The 23,383-nt window shown below is 43.4% G+C and overlaps 1 protein-coding gene across 4 annotated transcripts; it reads left to right on the top strand.

The window, feature by feature from the left end:
• Positions 1-5,736: 5,736 nt before the first annotated feature.
• On the top strand, positions 5,737-23,376 carry LOC306917277 (zinc finger protein 513-like). 4 transcript variants are annotated; one of them, XM_079495420.1, is made up of 9 exons: positions 5,737-5,804; positions 8,627-8,829; positions 9,964-10,210; positions 12,959-13,081; positions 13,596-13,730; positions 14,397-14,960; positions 19,653-19,900; positions 20,330-20,656; positions 22,441-23,376. In XM_079495420.1, the coding sequence occupies exons 3-9, from the start codon at positions 10,171-10,173 to the stop codon at positions 22,828-22,830; spliced, it is 1,827 nt and encodes a 608-aa protein (XP_079351546.1). In that variant the 5' UTR covers positions 5,737-5,804; positions 8,627-8,829; positions 9,964-10,170; the 3' UTR covers positions 22,831-23,376. The 4 variants fall into 4 exon arrangements, with proteins under 4 accessions (XP_079351546.1, XP_079351545.1, XP_079351547.1 ...); XM_079495419.1 differs by having other exon boundaries at positions 5,739-5,931; XM_079495421.1 differs by lacking the exon at positions 8,627-8,829 and having other exon boundaries at positions 5,739-5,935.
• The last annotated feature ends 7 nt before the right edge of the window (positions 23,377-23,383 follow it).

Genomic DNA, 23,383 nt, shown 5'->3' with positions numbered 1-23,383 from the left:
ACGAAAACAAACAAAAGTAACAGAACAGAACTAACAGAAGTAAAATAATTTGGTACAAACAGATGACTTTTGCTTTATTCAAATCAACATCATTCAGGAGTTAAGGCAAAGATACAGTACACACAGACAACAATCTATGCAATCTGAATCTATCAATGATATTATGTTAATAGACAAAGATCACTCAAGCAGATGTACAGTAAACATGACATTTTATCAGAATTTACGTTGCAGCAAATTCAACTAGACAGTTATATGACTTGTGTCACTCAGTGTAGTTCAGTGCTAAATCACGGTGTGTGGTTTAATGGGAATGCTATGAAAGACCTCAACTACATGAAAAGGCCTGATAAAATGTCACATCTAAACATTTATGATCAATTGTGTTTGTCAGCATATTACGATATGCTCATGGGTTTGATTTTAGTCATCATTGCCCACTACCCATCACTGCTCAAGCTAATACTAAACAAACTCCTTTGCCTGAAAATATTGCCCATATAAATGTAATACAACAGGCTTGATCATGCTGTTTAAAATGTGGGTACATTTCGAGGCAATGGAAATGGGCACTTTAACTTGCAAATTAAATATAGCTGTTATGACTGAGATATGTATTTGCTCGGCACATGAGCATTTTCTTATTTAATGAAGCAACGTTTCGGTCCCTCCGACCTGCCTGAGGAAGGTCCGGAGGGACCGAAACGTTGTTTCATTAAATAAGAAAATGCTCATGTACCGAGCAAATACAGTGTGCGGGTGTACCTTATTGCTTTCATTGATGACTATGAGATATAAAACAAACCTCACCAAACACGTACTGCTGCTATTGGTATTGATACCTGACAAGATGCACCATTTCCATTGCCTCAGAGTTGCTGCTGTTCTGTGTATATAATGGCCCTTCAGAGGGAGAGAAATTGGCCATTTACCTCTGTTCACATCACAAACTAAGTTCTACTTACAGAATCTATACCTAAACAGTCCCCTGGAACAACACAGAAGAGAGAGTATTTTAGGTACAGACCTCTAGCACATTTTAATAACTGAGTGACTGCATGTGGACTGTCCCTATAGGAGAAATCCGAGAATGTTCATACAGTGTCTTGATACTTGTGGACAGTTAAGCCTTACATAATTCCATCGCACAAGTGTGTGACAAGAGTAAAAATTAGACTTTACTCGTCTTCAGAATGTGTCTCCTTGTGCTGTATTCTGGTCATGGTGACCCTGGCTCTGCAGGCAACACCACCTGGTGTAGTGCAAAATATCTCCTCACAATCATTAAGGCAGCGGTACAAATATATCAAAAATAGCTGTGACAGACTGATCGACCGATCGGGCAGTCAGTCCATCGATCCATCAATAAATAAACTACTCAATAGACAGGTCCAAAGTAGTAAGACCATGTTTGTTCCACTAGTGGAAAATAGTCGGGCGTGATCATTTCTACCTTAAATATTTTCTTTTTGCAAGATGCAATGTCAGCAAACTTCTCACTGGTAGACCAGTCAATCTAAGATTTGACCCAAAATAAATTGCAATAGTAATCGATCAAGGTTTTTTATGATCCTTAGGGTCATCCAATTAACATAAAATTGATTATCTACATTTTGGATCATGGTAAATTCAATGGTTGAACGTGAAAACAAGGCAAAAGTCAAATTTGAATTATGCTTTAAGTAGCATGTGACATGTCAAACTAGGGGTTATTCATGATTCTGACTCAATTGCAAGTATTAGTTTCATGAAAAACACTCCTTGGGCTTAAAATGGCCAAAGCTGTTTTCACAAATTTGGGCAAGTGGCTATGGCCGTTTTTAGCCCAAGGAGTGTACAGTATGATTATTATAGTACTGTACAATGAGTTTTAAAAATCTTAGTTGAAACATAACCTTGACTGTGAATTTGCTGCTGCAATAAGGACTGAATAAGACTTCCAACTTCACCATCAGGTTTTGTGTCAGTAGAGCAGGTTGGAGGAAACAAATACAGAGTGATGCAGGCGAACAGTGTGGTTTATTGAAACAATCGTACAGGCAGGCAAACAAAATCACAGGGCAATGCGCAGATAGTGGCCCATAGAGGCATTACATTGAACAGCTCTATTCAACAGGCTGAAGAAAGAAACATCTTAGGATCACAGACAAACTAAAATGTCAGAGGAGTGGATGTAGAGAGCAAACAATTTCCTAAATTGTGCAAATAATATTTTCCACACTAATTTCAAGGTCAAGTGAAGTGAAGCTACTGCAGTATGTGTCCCTACTAGAGGCTTTTAAAGTTTTAAACATCGAGAGAAAAAAAAGTGTAACAAGTGTCATAACAACAAGCACCAAACCACTCCCGACTAATGGATCCATCCTTAAAGTCATTCAACCCGAGTTGAGATTCACAATCCTATTTTCTTTTAGAGTTCAGACTGCTCTTTACAGCTCAAATGCAGAAAACATTGTATCAGAGTGTGTGTTGGGGGGTAGAAATAACAGAGGATCTTTTAAATTTGGACAGATATTCAAATTACTATGAAAATGGAAATATTGGCAGCTTGGATCTGAGATAAAGAAACTGATTTGAAAAAAAAAAAAATGTACTGAAGTCATACAAGGTGGTCTTCAAGTTCCTCCTTTTTAATGGAGACGGATTATTGGATTGGTCACAGTAGGAAGGCTTCACTCTCCAGCATTGATGCACCGATGAGTTTTTAATGATGTATACTGAGAAAATAACTTTCCACACTTATCACACCCAAAAGGCTTCTCTCCTCTGTGCATTCTCTTGTGGGTCTCAAGGTGATTCATTCGAGTGAAGCTTTTCCTACATTGGTCACAGCTGTAAGGCTTCTCTCCGGTGTGCATCATCTTGTGTCTCTTCAGGGTAGAAATTTCAGCGAAGCTTTTCCCACATTGGTCACAGCTGTGAGGCTTCTCTCCAGTGTGCATTCTCTTGTGACTCTTGAGGTGAGACATTGTGATGAACTTTGTCCCACACTGATCACAGCTGTAAGGCCTCTCTCCAGTGTGCATTCTCTTGTGTGTCTTGAGTTGAGACATTGTGGTAAACTTTGTCCCACACTGATCACAGCTGTAAGGCCTCTCGCCAGTGTGCATTCTATTGTGTGTCTTCAGGATATACATTTCAGCGAAGCTTTTCCCACATTGGTCACAGCTGTAAGGCCTCTCTCCAGTGTGCATTCTCTTGTGTCTTTTGAGGTGAGACATTTGAGTGAACTTTGTCCCACATTGATCACAGCTGTAAGGTCTCTCTCCAGTGTGCATTCTCTTGTGACTCTTGAGGTGAGACATTGTGGTGAACTTTGTCCCACATTGATCACAGCTGTAAGGCCTCTCTCCAGTGTGCATTCTCTTGTGTGTCTTCAGGGTAGACATTGTGGTGAACTTTGTCCCACATTGATCACAGCTGTAAGGCCTCTCTCCAGTGTGCATTCTCTTGTGTGTCTCGAGGTGAGACATTCGAGTGAACTTTGTTCCACATTGATCACAGCTGTAAGGCCTCTCTCCAGTGTGCATTCTCTTGTGACTCTTGAGGTGAGACATTGTGATGAACTTTGTCCCACATTGATCACAGCTGTAAGGCCTCTCTCCAGTGTGCATTCTTTGGTGGATTTTGAGATTGTAAACTGAAGTGAAGCCTCTTCCACATTGGTCACAGCAGCAACGTCTTGGTTTAGGTAGGACCTGGTCTGGACAGGTATCTGAGGTAGAAAACATAGATCTGATAAGAGCTGGCTTCGTGCATCAATCTGCCTTCAAGTTCAGACCCAACTTTATACACTTCACACTACTGTATAGTTGACCAGGGTCCCCCAGGAGTCTATACTTGGTCCGCTCCTTTTTCCCTCTACAGCGAGTCTCTTGGCCAAAAATAGCCGATCTACAAGCTCAAATCGTGTGAGCATTGTAGATCTTAGTAGAATGTTCACCTCAGAATAATCTACGAGCTCACACCGCGTCACTTCGCACTGCACTGAGAGCTTGTACAGCTATTTAACATTATTGGAAAAATATCAAAAACGTTGAATTATTTTAACAAATCTGCTCTCCTGGGGGTCCCTGGCACCAGACTTGTGCCAAATACATATCATTTTGGTGGTCCAAGAGCGGACAGAATTAGCCGATCTACAGGCTCAAATTGTGTGAGCGTTGTGAGCTTGTAGATCTGCTATGTTAGTCAACTAATTCACGCCAGAATAAGGACGCTAGGGTTCATGTGGTTAAAACAAAGAAACAGAGATCATGAAACTCACGGAGGTTCTAGTGGTTTTCAGGTTTGACATTTTTGGAAAAATATCAAAATGTAAAATTATTTTGAATTATCTTAAATCTTCTCTCCTGGGGTTCCTGGCACGATACTTTTTCAGATGGGGGTCGGCAGCCAAATACACTTTGGTGGTCCTTGACATGAAATGTCTGAGAACCACTGGTGTAGAGTAGACTAAATAACATAACGACTCATACAACCAGAAATTAATCATGTGCAGTGCAGACAGTTATGTGGATGATTATAATTTATCTATGAATCCTTTAGAATTTTATTTTGAAGCCTAGTTTCCGTATAGCAGTAGCAGTATGACTACTATGTGACGTTAGTGGCTCTCAACCTTTTCAGGATACCCTCTACAGCGTAGGCCTTGCCCAACTTAAGCAATCAAAATGTATTACTATTCTGAAATATCATCATGTTGTGATAAATTACGTGGTATCCGATCGGGATAGAGTAGACAGACATACTTGCTGATACCGATAAAAAGCATTTTAGGCCGTATCGGCAGCTTTTATGATACCGGGACAAACTCTACCAATAAACAGTGGTCAATAGTTTTATTCATAGCTTATAGGAGTGGTCCTTCACTTTTTCATGTCAAGGACCCCCCAAGTTGAAACCCTGAAATAAGTGTGCTAGTAGGAATCCCAGAAGAGAATTTTGTGTTAAATTGTACACATGCCATCCAAGGTGTTGTGCAGTAATCCACCACACAGCTTTGTCGCTTGCAAAAAAAACAGATCTACATCTACATGCTAATAATTGTAACAGTGAACATAGTTAAATGTTTACAGTTTACAATTCTGTGTAACTTGATCACTGGTAACATGGCGGCCTGCATCACTGCTGGTCTTCTCTTGAGATGTGATGATGAACCATCCAGACCTCTCAGGTCATCTGGGGAAGCTCTGCTTCCTGTCCCTGGAATCAAAACAGAATTTAGTTTATGCACCAACAACATACCTGAACAAACTGAAGAAAATGGCAGGTCTGCTGCAACTGCCTTTCATTGATATGTTTTAATTATTCTTCTGCACTGTAATTTCACTCTTATTATTCTGTTTTATTTCTTACTTTTGTTTGTACTGTATCATTTTATAATGTTCTAAGAGATAGAATATAAGAAGCGGACACGGATTGCCTGGACTACATTTTTATTTAAGCCTGATTTAAGCAGTTGTTTCGCCCCCATCTATCAGTTTATCATCAACAAGCAATCACTCAATTATGTCAATCAAGTTTACAACAGAGTTCATCATGACAGGTTAAATATTATCCGTATACGGCCAAGCTACACCAGGCTTTTCTCGCGCGTTTAGAACTGCACCGTTTCATGCTTTCATGCACGCACGCACGCGCGCTCGCCGGGGCTCCACTGGACGCGAGACGCAACGCTGACGCGTCCAGTGGAGCCCCGGCGTTATTGTTCGTAATGTATTGTTACATGAAATAGCCAGAGACGTCTCCCTGACGCTCCAACCCGAAATAAATTAATCCAAACGTAAAAGTGATCCCCGAACGTAAGTAAATCCAACAGAGAAATCCAGCTGTCCTCCGAACGGAAAAGCAGTACTCCTCGCTGGACACAAACAGTGAGTCAGACAAACAAAACTCTCACCGGAGCAGATGACTCCTGTCACTCCTGCGGTGAGTTGGTGGCCTTGGCTATATTCCACCGTATAGCATACAGACAAAGTTTATACGAACGCGATCAGGTCTCACGTGGACTCCCTGCCCGTTTCGGGGGGCTCTGTCCCCACAAGTCTAGAGCCAGCGACTTCCGTGTGTTTAATCACGGAAGCGTCACGGCCTGTCAATCAATCTCCTCCCCACATGTACTCTGACTCGCATGTAGATAATGCAACAGTAGCTTGATTTCTTGTCTTCCATGAGATCAGAGAGCTTCCTTCACTCAGACTGGCACAATATCCTGATGTGCTTCGCCTGTCGGACACATCTGATGCCCAGTCTGCATCGCTATAAACTCTCAGACCTAGTTTATCCGTCTCATTTCTTTTGAAGCATAACTCCTGTTCTGCCGTACCTTTGAGGTATCTAAACACATGCTTCACTGTGTTCTAGTGTTCTAGTGTTGGCTCAGCAAAGTGCTGGGATAACTTACTAACCACAAAACTGATGTCTGGTCTAGTGCTAGCCCCTCTCGGGACCCTACGTAAAGTTTTCTGACATTTGGATGACTTTACACGTAGGGTCCCTCTCCAGTTCGTAAGCCCACAATATGATGCAGCTGTACATAACCTCCGTTGCGGCCGTTCGGCGCTTTTTTTTATGGGGGTTAGATGTTTCAAAAGAAGCATATAGGAGCTATAGGAGACAACGGAAACGTCAGAGAATTTTCCTTTGGCGCAGAAGCCGTTAAGTATTTTTAATCTTTGTTTGACCGTTTTGGCAGCTCTGAAATTCTCTCTTCCTTCCTTCCTTGACTTCCTTTATTGACATCCCATTGTACCAGCACCGACACTGGCTACAGTGGCGACAGAGGATCAGAGGCAGGAACGTAGGGACGCGCAGCTAGCCAACCTGGCGCTGGAGGCGGTACAATGGGATGTCAATAAGGAAGTCAAGGATACTTAACGGCTTCTGCGCCAAAGGATAATTCTCTGACGTTTCCGTTGTCTCCTATAGCTCCTATATGCTTCTTTTGAAACATCTAACCCCCATCAAAAAAGCGCAGAACGGCCGCAACGGAGGTTATGTACAGCTGCGTCATATTGTGGGCTTACGAACTGGAGAGGGACCCTACGTGTAAAGTCATCCAAATGTCAGAAAGCTTTACGTAGGGTCCCGAATGTGGATAAGTAAATCAGGCTTCCCACTGCCTCTCTGAACCTTCTTGGGTCTGTCATTTTTTCTACATCTTCAGTGTACTCTAGTTTAGCCTCACACGGAGTCTCCCTGGACCTGCAATCCTGCATTTCAAATCGCTCTAGAATTTTTGACTTCACCATTCTGTTTGGTCAAAATCGATCCCTAGAAAATACTTCAACTTTCCTAGATCCTTCATTTGAAAATGTTCAGTGAGCATCACATCAGGATGGATATAGTGTTAAAGGAATATTTTGAGCCATGCTCTTTTAAATGACATTTTAAAATAAATCCTTAATGAATAATATGTGGCAGGGCTACAGGCTAATGAGTGTCATTTTGGGGGTCCTTGACATGAAATAGTTTGGGAACCATTGTTCTACATCAGTGATTTTCAACCCTTTTCATATAAATACATTAATACATTATTTATTCTGCATTTGAGCTACAGACAATTATTTGATCAGATTTAGACTTGCAGGCCCAAAACTAAAGAATATGTACATATTTCCATGCTGTATTGATGTTGGCACCATAGGAGATAACAGGCAAACGTTGATCAAAAAAACAATTCTACATTCATCAGCCAACCAAGAAAGAGTACCCATTTGTCAACTTTCTATTTTATAGTGCTCAGTACTCACTAGCCCCTCTCGGGACCCTACGTTAAAGTTTTCTGACATTTTGATGACTTTAGACGTAGGGTCCCTTCCCACGTATATGTTAAATATAATATACAACCCGATTTCCCGTCGCAACCGCCTTTGCTGCGCCGTGTGTGTGCTAGTTATTTGTTCCAAAAGAAGCATATATCTGCTATAGGAGCCAACGGAAACATAAATGAAACTTTCCTTTGTCGCAGAAGCCGTTAAGTATTTTTAAACTGTGCTTGACCATTTTGGCAGCTCTGAAATTCTCTCTTCGGTCCCTCCTTGTTGACATCTCGGTTGGCTAGCTGCGCCTACGAGGCGCGTAGGGAGGCGCAGTTAGCCAACCCCGATGCTGGAGGCGGTACAATGGGATGTCAACAAGAGAGAATTTCAGAGCTGCCAAAACGGTCTGACAAAGATTAAAAATACTTAACGGCTTCTGCGCCAAAGGAAAGTTTCATTGATGTTTCCGTTGGCTCCTATAGCAGATATATGCTTCTTTTGGAATATGTCAGCATCACACACGAACAGCGCAGCAAAATCAAACGCAACGGTGTCATTGTGCGTTTGAGAATTATCATGTAGCTTTGCTTTGGTGATACCGGACCCTATGGGTTGGGGTCCAAAGGAGCTCAACCCGGGGGGTCCGGAGACGGGCTAAGTACTCACACTAAACACACACACAAAACCCATTTTTACTGACAACTACAGCGTTTTCATTTTCTAACGAACAATATTTCATAGTCCAGCTTCCAGCATCATTCATAAAGTCTTACCATGTTGTCTGTGAATGCGTTCAGAGAGTTTTAAACAAGCTAAAAAAAGAGCAGGCTATACTTCACTTAATACTTATGTCTTATTTACAGACTACAATCTGTGACTACACTACCCACAGTACACCTCTGAGTGACGTCACTCCAGGAAGTGCCGCTAACCTAACAGACAGTAGCGGTGGTGGTCGGTGTGTGTGCGTTTTGGCTTTTATTTGGCAACAAAAGGACTGTCCAGTGGAGTCGATCACAATCTGCGTGAAGTTCTGGACATTTTTCCTCGGACCACATCAAGCAGGGTGAGTTTGACGCCCACCGCGTGTCTTTTATTGACAAAAACACAACTTTATTGTCATCCGAAAAACTGCCTTTTAGAGAACTACCCCCCCAAAAAAAGCCCTGGCTACCAACATGGCTCCGTCTGTTCGCCGTGGGAACAATAACAGAGAATGAGTCACCCACCCACCGCCGTCCACGTTAAGGGGAACATGCTATTATGTTATTATATGTATAGCAGTGGTTTTCAACCCTTTTCATGTCAAGGCCCATTATTTATTCGTCATTATTTATTTTACTTGAGCCACAGACTGCCAGACCATCATGAGATCTGATAGCCCCTCACACCCAAAACTAAAGAATAATGTTGTTGTCGTTGGATAAGATTTTGTCCATAATAACAATGTTGGCAAACATTGTTCAAAATAACAATTCTTCTACATTCTCTAATTGTGTAGCCTTCTTGTAACTGAAGCAATGCAGATGTTATTAACAATAATATAACTGGTCCATTTGGTTTCTAGTTAACTCTCGAGAGTTAACTAGATCTATACGGGTCCATTTGGTTACCAACTCTACATCATTTAGCTGGGGACCACCTGGAACCCCCCCAGGACCACTGGTGGTCCCCACTGGTTGAAAATCACTGATGTATACTATAGTCATTCATATACGATTTGAGTGAGAGGTGTGTAGCCTCACAAATTAATGCAGGACCCTGACTTAAACATGTCTTAGTAGTGCTTTTCCTGATTAGATCCACAGTTAGCAATTTTTATATTGACCTGTACTTTCGTTTGCACTACCCATTCTACATACTGTGAAAATGTCCAGTCAGTCAGTCAATCAATCAGTAGGCCTGTCACAATTATTACATTCTTGTTAAACATCTGCATTACTTAATTTACAAGAAGTCTACATCATTAGAATAATGTGGAAGAAATTAGAATTCTTATTTTGACCAACGTTTGCCTGTTATCTCTCCTATGTACCACATCAATACAGCATGGAACTGTGGACAAATTCTTATCCGAACGATAACAAAATATTGAGGCAAAATCTCATCAAATGGTGGTCCGTGGCTCAAATGCAGAATAGATAATGGGGCCCTGATATGAATAGGGTCTAATGAAATAATTCCTCTTTTTTTCCTCCAGTGTGTAGCCATGATGGCCCCCGAAGGGTGGTGGTGGTGATGACACCAACACTGCCGCTGCTCTTTGGAGGAAGAGGAAAGTGGTGATGACACTGACATGCAGTTAGGTCGTTGACTGCCTGCTGTCACGACCACAGGATCCGTGTGTGTGTGTGTGTGTGTGCACGTGAGTGTGTGTGTGGCAGAGGAAGAGTAGACGAGAGAAGCTATGCCGAGGAGGAAGCAGTCTAACCCACAGCCGGTGAAATGTGAGTCGATTGTTATGTGATGATGATGATGATGATGACTTGTCTTTGATGATAATGATTAGCCGCAATTCGCAACACTAGATCTTGTTGAATCCATTGTTGCAACCCCATCCTAAAAGACAAGTCTTGACTCCTATCTGATTTTATTACAAACACGCCAACATTGCAGCTGTACGGAAAGCTTGAATTATCCTCTTTCCAGGTGATTATTTTTCTAAGCGTTGGAGTTTGGAAGCTCTCGTTGGAAATCACTCGCGGGTCCTCCTGCGTACCACCTGTTTTGAAATTGCACATAATGCAGGAGGCAGCGGGACATTGCGTTATTGGAAACGAGCCCTTCCAAACCCCAACAAAATAAAAAATCACCTGCAGTCCTGCATGGGATTTCTTGACGGCAAGTAGCTCATAATAAAATGTCCTTAGGTACTTTACCTAAAGACCTTAGGTAAAGTACGACTCTACGAATAGTTTCTAAACCAGTACCTACTCACGCTTTCAAGAGCGTGAGCAGGTTTACTGTGTGGTGGTATTATGTATGTAGCATGACATGACGTGTGTTCACAGAAATCAATATGTGTATCTATGTTGTCTCCATCAAAGGCTGATTTCTGTATGTCAGAATTGGCAGTGAGACAATAGAGGATATGCGCAAATTGCGCTTGCATAGTACAGTGAGTGGCAAAGTGAGTTTAGCATTATTTAATGCAATCAGATAGGACTTTCCTGTTTGGATGTATGGTCTGTCAAGGCCAGAAAGTAGTTTTTTTTTTCTGCCACTCAGTAGGCGTTCCTGCATAACTTCCGGGTATAATGATGATGTCACACGCATACATAACCTCTATATTGCAGTTGCAGACATGATTCTAGTGTCCACCTTCTCTGTGTGCGCGCACGTGTGTTATCTCATCGTGAATGTCCCGGCTCACTCGGACTCCTGTTTCCTCTCTTCCTCGTCTCTGCTTTCCTGTCTCCCTACTTCCTGACTGTGCACGGTCGGTCGGGTCCTCCTCGGCACTGTGTCTGTGTGTATGACTATGTGTGTGTGTGTGCGTGTCCCCCGACCTCTGACCTCGGCCCTCCTCCTCCTCCCTGCGCCCCCTCCCTTCTGTTCGCTTGTCCTTCCTGTCCCTCCTTATCTCCCCTCTTCTCTCCTTGTTCTGCTTTTTCATTTAGACCTGATGCCGATTCTATAAAAAACACCTTCTAAATCCTGACAGTTTTCTGAAAAACCAATGTTTCTATATCAGTGGTCCTCAACCTTTTTCATTGAAACTTTGTAATTGGCCGCCAACCCCATCTTAAAATATGTTGTTTCAGGGACCCCCCAGAAGTAACGATTTGAGTAAAAAACGTTCGCTCTGAAAGAATATATATTCAAAGATTTGTGCCAACATTTTCCAGATAAAAAAAAGCAGATCTACAAGCTTGTAGCGTGGCACTTGGTGTCGCGCTACGAGCTTGTAGATCTGCTATTTTTCAATAGCTAAAGTATGACATAATGCTTAAAACACCAAAAGGGGTTCCTGTCCTGAATCAGGTTAATCCACTCTGTGTGCTCTGTTCCAGTGATTCCAAACGCTTCAGGTCGAGACCCAAAAGAGAGATTAGGCGTTTTGGTTGGTTCGTGTCGTGTTGTGAGCTTGTAGATCGGCTATTTTCACTACTATTTTCACTAATCTGACCCACTGTTTGAGAAACGGTGCTCTATTCCATCTCCACTGGTGCTGACAGATTTGGCGAGAGAAACAAGCAACCGGGTTAATGAAAACAAGGCCAACAGAAGGGTTTAACAACTGTACACAAATCTGGTGCGGGAGTCCCTGGCTCAAATTCCACTTTCAGGTGGGTTTCAAGTGCACATTCATTTGGGGATCCTTGACATGAAACAGTTTGAGAACCACTGGTTTTAACAGCATTTAGGAAACCAGACCAAATTAGCAACTACACTTAAGAACCCCCCAGCCCCCCCCCCAAAAAAGAAACAACCCACAACCAATATTTACAAGCAACTTCACAGAAAAACCAGCCCAAAGACTCTTACAATAAGCAGACATGGCAACCACCTCTTATCTCCCTCTTTGCTATCCCCCGCTGTCTTCTGCATTCGCTCGCTCGCACACTCACACTCTCGCTCGCTCCGGGCCTCCTCTTCCCCTCCTTGCGACTCCTCTTCCTCCTCCACACTTATCTCGTCCAAACCAACTTCCTGTGCTTGTCCGACCGCGTAATGACGACGGCGTAATGCACTGCTCCCTCTCTCGCTTCCCCTTGTCCTGTCGTCCACATCCTCTTATGTTCCCTTTGCTACTTCCTGCAGAGCAAAATGAGGAAAGTCCCCGGCTAAATGATGGAGAGTCTGTAACCAAATGGACCCTTATTGGATTTAAAAACTTTAACTCTTAAAATTAGCGTGAAATGAAACAAAATGGACAGGGTCCATTTGACTCAAGAGTTAAATTATTGTTAAACATCTGTATTACTTAGAGAATGTAGAAGAATTGTTCACCTTTGAGCCTTGTCACCCATATTTGGAGTGTTGCAGGTTTTCTGCTTTTGCAGTTTCTCTATCTCCTGTGGTGCCAACATCAATACAGCATGGAATTATGGACACAATCGACGAAGTTTTGCGTTTAATGGCCAATATATAATGGACCTTGATTGGAAATGCGTTGAAAACAACTGGTCTAAAGTGACTAAGTTAGGCTAATATTTGTGTGTGTTGGTCTGTGCGTGCGTGTGTGTGTGTAGTTGAGACAGAGGATGGAGCAGTGGTCTGTGAGCCAGGTTGTCTGGTACTGGAGAGTGACTTCCTACTGAGCGGAGAGCTGGAGTTTGGAGACTCTGAGATCATGGGCCTGGACAGAGATGCAGGTCAGTGACACACACACACACACACGTACACACACGTACGTGTTCTCAAATGTTGTATTTGCAAGGACACCCCCTTAACTTAACTCTCAGAGTTAACAGACCTGTTATGGTCATTTGGGGCTAGCTCTTTTGTGTTTCTGGTAATATCATTCATAAAGTACACTCATTTGTATGTCCGTGGCAAAATTAGAATTTGGACAAAAATTACCCCCCTGCTTCTAAGACACACACAGATCCGGCGCTATCGTTGTCAACATCACCCTTTGTATTTTGTCTTAATAGTGTAGATCTTTCAACATGGTGTCCCGTTTCATGTCATTAATGAAAACATTTTCGCACACACAAAAAAAGAAATAAACAAAAATCAGCTATTTTCACCACTCGGTTGGTACAACAATGTATGAAATAACGACTGACTAGTGGTTGAACAATGGCGTCATCCCTTCTCCCATACATAGATGATGACCCTTTTTTTTACTCTACTGTTCTGACCCCGTGGCGTTTCTTTCGGCAGGCATGACAGTATTCTCTCTGAGCGTGGAGGAGGACCCCACGGCCAGCACAGACTCCACCTTCCCGGCGTTCCTCTCCTGCAAGGGCTGCGGGCAACTGCTGGGGGACACGCCTCTAGGGGCGGGACTCCATCTCGGTACGTTTATTTTTTGTTTTTTGTTGTGTCCGCACCAAGTCCCTCCTGCGCCATGAGCTTGTATATCTGCTATTGGTTCAATAGATACAGTTCCAAACCAATGGTTAAAGTGGTTAAAAGCTACGGTGACACAGATGGCGTTCCAGATCTGAGAATTTCGGACTAGAAGGCCTTCTTACCTTATTTGTAGTTGTTACGTCCCCACCAAAGAGGTCCAGGTGTTATTCTGTGCAAAAGTGCATTATTGGCTATTTCCCCTACCATATGATAAGCCCTCAATGGGTTTTGGGTTTTTGTGCTAATTCGCTTATTTCCATCGAAATAAGTAGTAAAGTGTGCAGCTTGGGATACATTATGAAGAGGGGATATATACAATTTTTTTTTTTATTGTTGAGCGATGTCATGGAAATAAGCGAATTAGCACAAAAACCCAATGCCCCATTCAATTCAATGCATTTCAATTCAATTCATTGAGGGCTTATGGTAGGGCAAATAGCCAATAATGCACTCTTGCACAAAGTAACACCTGGACCTCCTTGGTGGGGATGTAACGACTACAAATAAAGGTAAGAAAGCCTTCTAGTCTGACATCTTTAAGTTACAGTACCTGAGTACATGCACTTAAGTTACTTTACACCACCGCTCGTATGTCTTCTCTCTCTGAAGGGGCGGGCCTGGACTTGGGCGCGGGTCTTTACTGTCTGACGTGCGGCGAGGGCATCCACGCGGACCACCGTGCGGCCGGCGGCGGCGACCTGTCGCCGCCCTACGGGGCGAACTCCGCCGCTCTCCCCGACGGCAGCGGGGCGGGCGGCAAGAGGCGGCGGCAGGGCAAGGCGCAACCCCCCGGAGTCTACGGCGAACCCATGGCCGCCGGGTCGCCCCCCTCCTCCAAGGTGTACATGTGCTCCCTGTGCGACTTCTCCTCGCGCTACTCCAACCACCTGAAGCGGCACATGCGCACGCACGACGGCGAGAAGCCGTACCGCTGCCCCGTGTGCCCGTACGCCTCTGCGCAGCGTGTCAACCTGCAGAGGCACGCACGCACGCACACGGGCGAGAAGCCCTACCGGTGCCCGCAGTGCGCGTACGCCTGCAGCTCCATGGGCAACCTGCGCAGGCACCAGCGCATGCACACCACGCAGACACAGGAGAGGAGGCCACCGCAGCGCCGCGCGCGAGAGAAGCGGAGGACGCGGAGGAAAAAGGCAGGCGCCGAAGGGGACGAAGGTAAATGCACGGTGACACCGCCCGCATGCTTAAACCATTAAGTCCTGAGACAGATTCTACAAAATGTCTTCTAAATCCTTTCTGATAAACCTGTGTTTCTATGTCAGTGGTTCTCAAACTATTTCATGTCAAGGCTGTCCTCCATTTGAAAATATGTCGTAAGCAAAGATATGAGTTTAAAAACATTTGCTGTGAAAGATTTGCACACGTTTCAACGTTTTCATAGCGCTGCACCAATCTCCTATTTTCAACAGCTAAAGTTTAAAATAATGGTTAAAGTGGTTCAAAGCTAAGGCGACACAAACGCATTCCAGGTCTTAATGGAATATAATATCGTTGCTGTCTGGCAGAAACCATTTATCTCCAGGGGTCACCAACATGTCCGTACACGGACAAATGTGTCTGTGTCAAAGACTTGGTCTTGTCCCTGGCAAATCTTTTATTTTCTGTTTTACACACTATTATAATGTTCTTATTTTGATCATAAGACCCACTTACTGAATGTCAGTCAGAATATGTATGGCAATTATAGTCCAACTAGTACTAGTGGTTCTCAAATGTTTAATTTGCAAGGACTTAACTCTGAGAGTGTTCAAATGGAACCAAATGGACCCACAAGGGTCCGTTTGGTTCCATTTGAACACCCTCAGAGTTACAGACCTGTTATTCAGGGCTATTTATTTATGTGTTTCTGGTAATGGAAACATGGCGACGACCCCTGCTTATCTCTGTATCTCTGTTGACGAAATTGTTTAGTCTCTGTTTTATTCACAACAGCTTTGTTTTTATTTAGTTATTATTTAGTTTCCGTCAGTGAAAAACGGTAGTCGTCGAACACAAAGCGCACATTTGTTTGAAGAGGGAAGGACGGACAGGGCAGGCACCGAGGCCTAGTGCCTACTGTACATGTGAGAGTAGCCTTACATATTACTGTACATGTGAGAGTAGCCTTACATATTACTGTACATGTGAGAGTAGCCTTACATATTACTGTACATGTGAGAGTAGCCTTACATATGACTGTACATGTGAGAGAAGCCTTACATATTACTGTACATGTGAGAGTAGCCTTACATATTACTGTACATGTGAGAGAAGCCTTACATATTACTGTACATGTGAGAGTAGCCTTACATATTACTGTACATGTGAGAGAAGCCTTACATATTACTGTACATGTGAGAGTAGCCTTACATATTACTGTACATGTGAGAGTAGCCTTACATATGACTGTACATGTGAGAGTAGCCTTACATATTACTGTACATGTGAGAGTAGCCTTACATATTACTGTACATGTGAGAGTAGCCTTACATATTACTGTACATATGTACATCCAAGGTTTGTCATAATGTCATTATATGTCATTATGGTTTAGTAGGCATACACTTTAGCTGGTCAGTCAGTGTGTGCAGACTCAGAGAGAGAAGCAGCACTGCTCTGCTCATTAAATTGATATGACGCATATGCGCATCTGATCAAGATAATTAGTTATTTGGCAACACCTGTGTGAAATACCAACGCTTTCATATAGCCTTTAGAATAAGCTTTTTCTTTTTTTTTGTGGCCATCTGCAGGCCAGCCATGTGTACTGCATCTTTATCTTGAAAACGAAGCAGTTTACCGGTCTCGAGTGGACGTCGTACATAATTAACATAACCGCAATGTAGACGCAGTAAAGTTTTATATCGTTCACAAAACTTAGGCGGGGAACAGCCCGCGACGTCCTCGTGAAGGCAGCCCCTCAGTCTACATAATGTGCTATCTAAGGGGCTAGGCTAGGGCAAGTGCTACGGGCCATGGTGGAGTCTGAAGAGGTGGGTTTTCAGACTACGGCGGAAGATTGGGAGTGAGGCTGCAGTTCTGACTGCGATGGGAAGTGCATTCCATAGTTTTGGAGCCTTACATATTACTGTACATGTGAGAGTAGCCTTACATATTACTGTACATGTGAGAGTAGCTTTACATATTACTGTACATGTGAGAGTAGCCTTACATATTACTGTACATGTGAGAGTAGCTTTACATATTACTGTACATGTGAGAGTAGCTTTACATATTACTGTACATGTGAGAGTAGCTTTACATATTACTGTACATGTGAGTAGCTTTACATATTACTGTACATGTGAGAGTAGCTTTACATATTACTGTACATGTGAGAGTAGCTTTACATATTACTGTACATGTGAGAGTAGCCTTACATATTACTGTACATGTGAGAGTAGCCTGGTACATGTGAGAGTAGCACGGTTCACTGCTTATGTAGTGAAGTACAACGCTGTGACCGTCTGTGCGTATCTGTGTACGGCTGTAATTCACAGGGAGTGAATGCCCATGGTCCATATATGGAACTGGCCTGTTCTGACATCACAATACTCCATATTTGGGCATGCCTGACACAAAACTCCATAATCTGGCCTGTGTTCTGACATCACAACACTCCATATTTGGGCATGCCTGACACAGAACTCCATATATAGGAATAAAGGGACACAGAGAGACACATGCAGAAATCTGTCAACAGCCCTCCTATGAGTAGAAAAAAATGGTGGCATTTTATCATGAAGCACTGAGAAAACTTCAAACTTGACTACAGGAGCGGTGGTCTCAAAAACACAGAGGAAAACTTGACAGAAAATGACTCGCTCACTGTATAAAAAAATGAAGGAAAACTGAAAAACTCCTTAGACCGAGACTTAATAAAACATTTTTTCTTTTATTTTATCATGCTCATAAAGTGTCTTGATCAGATGCGCATATGACGCATATGCGCATCTGATCAAGATAATTAGTTATTTGGCAACACCTGTGTGAAATACCAACGCTTTCATATAGCCTTTAGAATAAGCTTTTTCTTTTTTTTTGTGGCCATCTGCAGGCCAGCCATGTGTACTGCATCTTTATCTTGAAAACGAAGCAGTTTACCGGTCTCGAGTGGACGTCGTACATAATTAACATAACCGCAATGTAGACGCAGTAAAGTTTTATATCGTTCACAAAACTTAGGCGGGGAACAGCCCGCGACGTCCTCGTGAAGGCAGCCCCTCAGTCTACATAATGTGCTATCTAAGGGGCTAGGCTAGGGCAAGTGCTACGGGCCATGGTGGAGTCTGAAGAGGTGGGTTTTCAGACTACGGCGGAAGATTGGGAGTGAGGCTGCAGTTCTGACTGCGATGGGAAGTGCATTCCATAGTTTTGGAGCCTTACATATTACTGTACATGTGAGAGTAGCCTTACATATTACTGTACATGTGAGAGTAGCTTTACATATTACTGTACATGTGAGAGTAGCCTTACATATTACTGTACATGTGAGAGTAGCTTTACATATTACTGTACATGTGAGAGTAGCTTTACATATTACTGTACATGTGAGAGTAGCTTTACATATTACTGTACATGTGAGTAGCTTTACATATTACTGTACATGTGAGAGTAGCTTTACATATTACTGTACATGTGAGAGTAGCTTTACATATTACTGTACATGTGAGAGTAGCCTTACATATTACTGTACATGTGAGAGTAGCCTTACATATTACTGTCCATGTGAGAGTAGCCTTACATATTACTGTACATGTGAGAGTAGCCTTACATATTACTGTACATGTGAGAGTAGCTTTACATATTACTGTACATGTGAGAGTAGCCTTACATATTACTGTACATGTGAGAGTAGCTTTACATATGACTGTACATGTGAGAGTAGCCTTACATATTACTGTACATGTGAGAGTAGCCTTACATATTACTGTACATGTGAGAGTAGCTTTACATATTACTGTACATGTGAGAGTAGCTTTACATATTACTGTACATGTGAGAGTAGCTTTACATATCGTACATCCAGCTTTCATCTCTAAAGTGAGGAGCGGAAGGTCAAAAAGGGGAAGAGAGGAGGAGGAAACTGAAAGGCTGTGAAAAGAGGAAGAGGAACGGTGCCTCCACCACGGTCGACTGCTTATCCAACTCACTCACTGTGTACGGCTGTAATTCACAGGGAGTGAATGCCCATGCCCATGGTCCATATATGGAACTGGCCTGTTCTGACATCACAATACTCCATATTTGGGCATGCCTGACACAAAACTCCATAATCTGGCCTGTGTTCTGACATCACAACACTCCATATTTGGGCATGCCTGACACAGAACTCCATATATAGGAATAAAGGGACACAGAGAGACACATGCAGAAATCTGTCAACAGCCCTCCTATGAGACACAGTCTGAGTAGAAAAAAATGGTGGCATTTTATCATGAAGCACTGAGAAAACTTCAAACTTGACTACAGGAGCGGTGGTCTCAAAAACACAGAGGAAAACTTGACAGAAAATGACTCGCTCACTGTATAAAAAATGAAGGAAAACTGAAAAACTCCTTAGACCGAGACTTAAGAAAACATTTTTTCTTTTCTTTTATCATGCTCATAAAGTGCTCTGTGCTCAGTGCAATTAAAAGTAGCAAACGTTTCGGTCCTAAGACCGAAGACTAAGGTCTTAGGACTGAAAACGTTTGCTACTTTTCTTTTTCTGTCAAGTTTTCCTCTAGACATTTTATCATGAACATTAGTGAGGAGTCGAGGACCAATTATATAAGCAGATAAGTTGAAAAGTGGTGAAGTGGTCCATTTGGTCACAGTCCAACAATAAAATGAACGTCTTTTATTGCGCTTGTTTTGTTTTTTCAGGGACCAGCCAGGGAAAGCGTCGAGGAGGAGGGAGTCGACTTCTGAACCTGGACGACGTCGCGGTGGTATCGGACCTGACACTGCGAGTGTCCCAGGACTCGGCCTCGTACCTCCAGACCCTGGGGGGTCTGGGCTCGCCCTCCGCCCCGCTGCCCGACCTCCTGTTCCCGCTGTGCTGCCGCGTCTGCGGCCTCACCCTGGAGGAGGAGGGAGAGGAGGAGGAGGAGGAGGGGGGCGACGGCGGACAGGTATGATGTTGTTGTTGTTTTAACCCATTCAGGACGGGAACCCCTTTTGGTGTTTTAAGCATTATGTTATACTTTAGCTATTGAAAAATAGCAGATTTCCAAGCTCGTGGCACTCGGTCTATTTTTGAATATATATTCTTTCAGATCGAACGTTTTTAACTCAAATCTTTGCTTCTGGGGAGTCCCTGGAACAACACATTTTTAGATGGGGGTCCGCAGCCAAATACAGATAATTCTTTATTGATTGAGAACCATAGAAACATAGGTTTTTCAGAAAACTGTCATGATTTAGATTTTGTTTTTAAGAATCGGCCTCAGGTCTAAATGGGTTAAACTCATTGGATTAGAAGAAAAAAAAAAAGTCTAAACTATAACTACAACTAAGCTATAATGAAAAATTCCAAACTATAATTATAACCCTGTCTCCAGGTGTGCCGCGGTTGCTCCGCCGACCTCCTCCTCCTTGACAAAGACTCGCGCCTCGACGGCGCCCCCTGCAGCCCGGAGTCGTCGCCGGCTCGGCGGACCAGGCGGAGGGGGGGTGAAGCCGGCGGCGGTGGTGCGGCGCCCACCGACAGGATCTACCGCTGCCCGCACTGCCCCTTCCTGTCGCACTACCCCAACCACCTGGCACGCCACGCGCACACCCACTCGGGCGAGAAGCCCCACCGCTGCCCACACTGCGCCTACACGTCGGCGCACCTGGACAACCTCAAGCGCCACCTGCGCGTGCACACGGGCGAGAAGCCCTACCAGGTAACTATGATAGCAGTGGTGGTGGGAGGCAAAAAAGTATTCAAATGTTTTACTATTTAGGCCTGACGTCTTCTAAATGAAAAACCTCATGTTTCTGTATCAGTGGTGTAATGTAATTGGCCACCGACCCCCATCTGAAAATATGTTGTTCCAGGAACCCTTCAGAAGCAAAGATTTGAGTTATAACGATCGCTCTGAAAGAATATATATATTCAAAGATTTGAGCCACATTTTCAAGATTTTTCAAAAATAGCAGACCTACAAGCTCGTAGCGCGGCACTCGGTACCGCGCTATGAGCTTGTAGATCTGCAATTTGTCAATAGCTAAAAGTATAACATAATGCTTAAAACACCAAAAGGGGTTCCTGTCCTGAATGGGTTAAGCGATTCACTGCCACCTGGTGGACGCAGCAAGAGCCAACGCTTGACTTCCGACCCGGATCTACTTGGTTTTTTGTGTGTCCGTTTTGGGCATCCATTTTAGATGCTAAATAATTAGCGTCAATGCTAGCGAGCTAAAATGAGGCCATCCTTGCTCTAGAAAGTGCCAATGTTCCAATCGGGATGACCGGACAATCACAAAAGACCTCCGAACATCGCGTATTTTGTCAAAACCATGGAGAGCTCCGTACATTTAGAGTTATTCAGCTTTTCTGTCCGCCTGTATACAAGAAGTGAACGGCAGTGCACGCGAAACCGGCCTAGGATCACTGAAGAAGGAAAGGCCAAGCAAAAAATTAAAATAGTAAAAAATCAGCGATCCGGTTTGATATCAATAATAAAGCTTCTATGACGGAACGTTCCGCCAGAAGCAGTTGACGGTTGGATTCTATACGGAGGAACATTCCGCCACGAGCAGTTTTTGTAAAAGTCCGGAATTCAAAATTGTAAAAGTACAAAAGTATTGGTATCAAAATGCACTTAAAGTACCAAAAGTAGAAAGTACTCATTATGCAGACGGTGCCATTTCAAGTTTTCTTCAACATCTTCAAGCTCACAATGTGTCTCACAATTTGCTATTTTCAAATGGCCGAAATGTGTGTGTGTGTGTGTGTGTGTGTGTGTGTGTGTGTGTGTATATATATATATATATATATATATATATATATATATATATATATATATATATATATATAGGGCTGAAGTGTTTAATGTATGTTTTGTAATAATAATCCAAATCTACAAAGTAACTAGTGAGTAAAGTTTTCAAATTAATGTAGTGGAGTAAAAGTACAATATTTGCCTCTGAGATGTAGTGGAGTAGCAGTAAAACTAAAGTGACACTAAAGCAGTGTTTTTGGCAGCAAATTTCTATTTTAGTCTATATTATATTTAGTATTTAGTCTTTGGAATTAAACCATTTAGTTTTAGTCACCTGGAATGTTTTAGTGTTAGTCTAGTTTTAGTCAACTAAATCTACAGTTGATTTAATCGACTAAAATGTGTTTTGGCGGGCCTTGATGCTGTCGTAATGGCTGATTTTACACTTGCTGAAAATAGCCAATCTACAAGCTCAGAACGAGCTTGTAGATCAGCTATTTTCAGCATTCAAAACAAGTGTAAAATGACTTATACTGGATCTCTTGTCCACTAGTCCCTTCCTAACATTTTAGTCTAGTTTTTATTTGTTGGTGAAATTGTCAATATATTTACTCTTAGTTTTAGTCGTCATAGCTTAGTTTTCATTTCGTTTTCCATTTAGTTTTCGTCAGTGAAAAAACATTTTTCGTCTTAGTTTTAGTCGACGAAACCAACACTGCACTAAAGCCTCTTCTTATTCCCAGTGCCCGTCGTGCAGCTACGCCTGCGGCAACCTGGCCAACCTGCGGCGCCACGAGCGCATCCACTCGGGCGCCAAGCCCTTCCAGTGCGGCGTGTGCGGCTATTCCTGCAACCAGAGCATGAACCTGAAGCGCCACATGCTGCGGCACACGGGCGAGAAGCCCTACGCGTGCGGCGAGTGCGCCTACACCACGGGACACTGGGACAACTACAAGAGGCACCAGCGCAAGCACGGCCACAACACGGACGGCTGGGACAAGCACGACGACCGCGGGGGGGGTCCCACTGGGCCCGGCTGGGGTCCCACGCCCGGCGGTGGTGCGGGGGTGGCCGAGGAGGAGCCGCTGGTGGAGGCACAGAAGCAGGCGGGAGGAGGCGGGGTCCCGTGTTAAGGCCTATTAATAGTTTGGATTTTCGGTGGTGAGGTGACCACCAAAGCGGTGGTTTGGATGTCGCCAATGTTGTGGTTGGATGAGCGGTGGTTTGCTCTTCACCGCGGCTCAGTGACGTCATGTTGTAGTTGCGGTGGTCACCTCACCACTGAAAATCCAGACTATGAAAGAGCCTTTAGCGCAGCAGGGGTCGTCGACGTGTCCGCGCACGCGGACAAATTAATGTGTCCGTGGCAAAGACTTGAGGGCCCTATTTTCTTCAGTGCCTAACCCCTTATCCTTAACCCATTTATAGACCTGAGGACGATTCTACAAATGCCTTCTAAATCCTGACAGTTTTCTGAAAAACCTATGTTTCTACGTCAATGGTGCTCAAAGGTTTTCATGTTAAGGACCCCCAGGAATTATGTGTAATTGGCCGCCGACCCCCCATCTGAAAATAATGTTGTTCCAGGGACCCCAAGAAGCAAAGATTTGAGTTAAAAACGTTCGCTCTGAAAGAATATATATTCAAAGATTTGCGGCACATTTAAAAAAAAATCTAAAATAGCAG

The sequence above is a fragment of the Electrona antarctica genome, assembly GCF_951216825.1.
Source record: "Electrona antarctica genome assembly, chromosome: 24".
NCBI classification, from domain to species: domain Eukaryota; kingdom Metazoa; phylum Chordata; class Actinopteri; order Myctophiformes; family Myctophidae; genus Electrona; species Electrona antarctica.
This window is presented reverse-complemented; position numbering and strand designations above follow the sequence as displayed.

Excerpts from the sequence above, each read along its gene's own strand:
- LOC306917277 (XM_079495420.1), top strand. The coding sequence starts at position 10,171 with ATGCCGAGGAGGAAGCAGTCTAACCCACAGCCGGTGAAAT. Across the intron at positions 10,211-12,958 it reads TAACCCACAGCCGGTGAAAT|TTGAGACAGAGGATGGAGCA; the intron begins GTGAGTCGATTG and ends GTGTGTGTGTAG. Across the intron at positions 20,657-22,440 it reads CGGGCGAGAAGCCCTACCAG|TGCCCGTCGTGCAGCTACGC; the intron begins GTAACTATGATA and ends TCTTATTCCCAG.